Source organism: Montipora foliosa, chromosome 11, assembly GCF_036669935.1.
Source record: "Montipora foliosa isolate CH-2021 chromosome 11, ASM3666993v2, whole genome shotgun sequence".
In the NCBI taxonomy this organism is placed as follows: domain Eukaryota; kingdom Metazoa; phylum Cnidaria; class Anthozoa; order Scleractinia; family Acroporidae; genus Montipora; species Montipora foliosa.
The window spans coordinates 5,161,952-5,166,951 of record NC_090879.1 but is presented as its reverse complement, the minus strand read 5'-3'; the positions used below and the strand labels follow the sequence as shown (position 1 = coordinate 5,166,951).

The following is a 5,000-nucleotide window of genomic DNA, read 5'->3' as shown; positions in this document are numbered from 1 at the left end:
GGGAGACTCCCGTAGAGTTCCTGATTAGTCATTTGTTGTTGCCTATGCACGTTCAGGGCCGTTCGCAGCATTCTAGTGTAGCATCCATTGACAATTTTCCCCAGCAGCATCTTGGTCAGGGTGCACGTTTCACTCCCATAAAGCATCCTCTGCTATCTGGCTTTAGTCGTCTCCATGGTCTCGTCCCAGATGGTATCTAAAAACTTCACGCCCCTTTGCACTTTCTATCTTCAATTCCCCGCTTCATCTTAGCCCCTCTTTTTCCTCTCGTCCTCCCAGAGGACTTACTTGTTTTGCATATCCGAACTATGTACGTCATCATCATGTCTCTCTCACTTGAGTGCATTGACACTTTACTCGGAAGATCCTCCCTAGATATCGGTGGTCATAAACGTCTAATTTCTTTCTATGTGGATTTGTTTTTTGCTTTGTTTCTGCCCCGTACAAAACCACTGACACATGTAGATCTACACATCTAGATCTTGAGGTTAGATTACTGCTACGAAATACCAAGCGCTCTATGCCACTTGTTGTTGGTCGTCAACAACACTGCAGGTATGTCGAAACTTATGGCAGAAACGACAAGGGTGTACTAATATCACACTTCTCTCCATTTCAGGGATACCTGCAGTTTTTGTCAGCATATCTTTGGGCATCGCGACTGGAATAAACGGAATCGATAGTTTTGTCAGCGACAAACAGTAAGCTCATCATTTTTGCCAGCAATCTCTTGCCTTTAAGTTTGTTTTAACTGATAAGGAACTACTTTACTTCTCCTAGAGAATATAAATGATGTGTCCTCAATATCCTGTATATTGATTTGCGGAGTAAGGTTATTGATGACTGAGAAATCATTGCAGCGAAATCAGGCATGGCTGACGGCCACTTGAAAAAATTCGAGGTTTAATCAGTCGTTGAAGCCTTTATTGTTTCTCAGAATTCTTAATCAGCTGCATAACTTGATTATTTCCGACTGCGATGAACTCTCTTTCAAAATCGCTTCATTGCTCCTGTCCATAGACCAAGAGTAACCCGTCTCATGAGATAGCAAATATTGCTGGTCAATGATGTTTTTGTACGAGAAATTCGCTGTTAGCTTACTTTTCTAACAACTCTAATTAAGGTGAAGTTAACTTAATTAACTGTCTCGTATCGCATTTTCGCTATGACCAACGTGACTCTGCAGGCGTGTCATTTGAACTACACAAGCCGATTTTTATTTTTTTATTATTATTTTTTTTTGTTTCCTGCTTGTCTCACTCTCAATGAAGGTCACGTGAGTTGATAGAGGATCGAATTGGCCTCTGCATGCGAACGGCACACTGCGCGAAGCTTTAGAGACTCTTTGCTGGAAATTTTGGCAAAGTAGAACCGATTACTGGTTTACGAAAATACTTTGGTAGAAACAAAGAAAGCCAGATTATTTAATTTTGTCGGAGGATGTGTTTGAAATGCCTGGAGAATCACCCCATTGTATAATGACATTTTGTCTGTCTAACCAATCACGGACACAGACTTTCGATATTAACGTGTTAAGCTATTCCAATGCCGGAACCCTTCAGAGACCTTTTTAGAAAAATAGACGAACAATCTTTAACGATTCACAGGAAGGAGTTCAAGACTAAATAACACATGTTTGGTTTATTTGTTTGTTTGTTTGTTTTTTTTAAACGCCAAGCTGCTGGCTTTCCTCTGGTAGCGGCGCCCTTTGGATATTTGCGACGTTTGTTGCGTTGGTTGAGCTTGTAAGTGAGAGTCGGAATCAATAAGTAGTTTTAACATCAATGGCCGCTGCGTCAACAGCAACGCCAATAAACAAGAATATCATTGGTTACGGATAATCGTGCTACAAGTGTGACACGCATGTTAGTGCATTTCTTTGCCGTACTCCGCTTAAAGGGGCACTGTCATTCCAAATTTGCTGTTTTTAGGTCAAAAATGGGTTAAAATCTAAATTAGTACTTTAGCTCAGTCGTACAGCATTTCTGACAACCCACTGACAAGATATGAAATATATTTATGGCACAAAGAGCTATTCGTCTTTAATTTTTGGTGTCTCCAAACTTTGAAAAGACTGGCCAGATTGTTCAAGTCTCATTCCGTTTCCATCCTCTCCATCCTTGGATGCAAACAACAAAAAATAGTTTCAGTGAACTTCAGTGGTCATTGGCAACAAAACTACAGCATTATTTTTCGGTTTTCATTGATGCAAGGACGTCTTTTAGTGGTTTGAAGTTTGACTAAAATAGCTTGACACTGCCCCTTTAACAACCACCTGAAATGATCAAATTTAAGATTTCAGAGACGAAAACGTGAGCACACAACGGTGAATCGTGCGTTATCTATGTTTACTTTAAATCTAGTCTCCTTCGCAACCGCTTTTTGGTTTTCGTCACGCAACGCTCACCCCAAAGAAAAGACAAGAAATAAGAAAGGGTGGGGTGAGCGTTGCGTGACGCCCCAATAACAGCTGCGAAAAAGACTACTTCAAATCGGTCCGTACCAAATCATTTATGGCATACTTTACTCACGTGTTACAACGTTAACGAGGTGGCATTATCACGAAATCCTCAAGATATTGTTGAAGTTGCCGCTGTCGTAATAGAGACATTTAGCATCGCGTATTTTGAGTGTCACGTGACATGGCCTTGCGGTCGAGTTTAAAATTTGCGGTTTAAGTTCTAACGACTATATACCTTTCTTGCGGCAAGTGATTTTACCGGAGAGTTTTTCACACCAAAAATTCTGTAGGAACTCACGTTTCAACCAATAAGTTATGTTTTGTTTTTTAACTCTTGAGTGAACACATTTTTGCTGATCATTTGCACCTCCTTGAAGACGCTTGCTTGGTTGAATTAAAACATGTAAAATGCCGAACCTTATGCTGAAGTCTATTTTTGTCCCTGCGACAAACGGCCGCCAATTTTTAATCCATCCTTCACGAGACAACTTTTAACGCAACAATGTTGCGGCAACGGTGTATTACACGAGATGATTTGCGGACACTGTTGAAGTGACTGTTACACTAAGAATCACCCTGTGCGTTATGTTACATCAGACAAATTTAACAACAATGTTGCGTTTAAATTGGTTCATGTAACATCACCTTAATCGAGATTGGAGCGGCCCACACCCCTGCCGCGTAAGTAAAAGAAGCCCTTGGGTTGTCTTCGACTGAGTTCGGCCTTCTTCATTTCCTGTCTTTTCCTTTGACAAATGTTCTTTAACTTGATTGTTACTCTATTGTTTTAGGCGAACACGGTAATTGTCGTGCGAGTGATAAAGGAAATGGCATCAATGCAACATACATCGCACAAGCGCATCGAACAAGCCAGGTGAGACAGTTAACATCTTAAACTTCAGTCTGTCTTTTGGAAAGCTCCAGTGCAAGTTTATGTTAACACATTTTTTGTTGCAGGTTGGGGATCAGAGCGTGCTTGATGTTGATGCCCCTGTTGGGTATCACGTGGTTATTTGGTCTCTTGACACCAGTACACACTGCGTTTCTGTACGTTAATGTCATTCTGAACTCCACTCAGGTATGACTTACAATTATACATACTAGGTGTTGATTCTTGATATTTAGAAGAATAGAATGAAATGAAAGTTGGAAAGATAATCGCGGATAAATGAAACAATTTATCCGTGAATCTAAAGCTCTCTATTGTCAACAAACGGAGGAACCATATGAAATTGTAATGGATGGATCGGGTTTTCTAAGAGCTCCGAAAAGAGCTCCCGATCGGTGATATTTTCTTTTTCCGTCTTCATTGCACTACTTTGGTCGGCACGTGGAATGAACCAGAAGACACTTAACGATCAGTTTAAAATTCGCGGTTATTCGTGACCATTTCACGATCCACTGGTTTGATTGACAAGAATTGTTCTGCAGCGATGGCCAGAAAACATTATAAAATAATTAGGATAGTGCGTGCACTCTCATTGGTCAATAGCTGTGTTTAGATGAGAGTGTGGAAACAGGGCTGTGACATCACACGAATTTTGATTGGTTATATGTCGTCAGACGCGCGTTTTGATTGGCTGGTAGGAGATATGTTACATTCATCATATGTTACATTCATTTGTCGAATTATCTTTGAGAAATATTTTATAAAAGCAATAGAGGACTTTTTTCCGTGCTTCCATAGCCTCATCTGAACACTCGGGGAAGTTGGGAGAATTCTCGACACTGTTGCAAACCCTCGAATGCGTCTCGGTTTTGCATAACTGTCTCGAATTCTCCCAACTCCCCCTTGTGTTTACATGAGGCTATGGAAACACGGAAAATGTCCTGTATTGCTTAAATAGCTCGCTCGAGATGCGCCATTTTTCAAAAGTACGTTTCATTAGTAGTTTTGAAACCGAAAAGAGCAGTGGTTCTCGTTCACCAATTCTTCGAATTAAAACGGATTCTGCTCAAGAAAAGATACACCTTCCATTTACCGCGCGTGAAAATGTGGACGGCCGTGACACGATTTAGAAAATCGCTCTTAAAAACGGTCTTTATACTAAAATTATACTCCGAGTAGTTGGTTTCTCCTACGCTTCCCGAGAGAGAAACCACTGCGAGCAACCGTTTGATTTTCCATCGAGCATGTGTAAAGTACGTCACATCCCACGTGATGTATTTGACATCACTTCGTCTTATTTCGCGGGAAATCTCTACACAGCAGGCTCGCCCAAACGCAGCAATTACGTAGCTGAACGCACGCGCAAGCGCCAAAACAAGTTTATTAACTCGTTTTACCGGTACAAATTTAATTTATTCGTCCTTAGCGCTGGACGGCGGCTCACTCAAAGAAATTTACGGTTGCTCGCAGCGGTTTCTCTCTCGGGAAGCGTAGGAGAAACCAACTACTCGCAGGGTATACTGAAATAGGTAATTTTTTCACAATTTTCAAGTTTAAAAGAACAGTGTTTACACTTTCTTAAATTCTCTTGTATAAGTTAATTGTGTAGATACAACCTTGCTCTTCAAAAAGCCCCGCGTGAAAGTTAGG

At 40.9% G+C, this 5,000-nt stretch overlaps 1 protein-coding gene across 1 annotated transcript in view; it reads left to right on the top strand.

Moving 5' to 3' along the window:
* LOC137976112 (latrophilin-like protein LAT-2) overlaps window positions 1-5,000 on the top strand; it is a 30,809-nt gene that overhangs the window by 19,210 nt on the left and 6,599 nt on the right. The window contains exons 10-13 of the mRNA XM_068823389.1: window positions 620-701; window positions 1,679-1,745; window positions 3,253-3,335; window positions 3,419-3,539. Of these exons, the coding sequence (XP_068679490.1) occupies window positions 620-701; window positions 1,679-1,745; window positions 3,253-3,335; window positions 3,419-3,539 (353 nt within the window). The remainder of the gene's footprint in view (window positions 1-619; window positions 702-1,678; window positions 1,746-3,252; window positions 3,336-3,418; window positions 3,540-5,000) is intronic.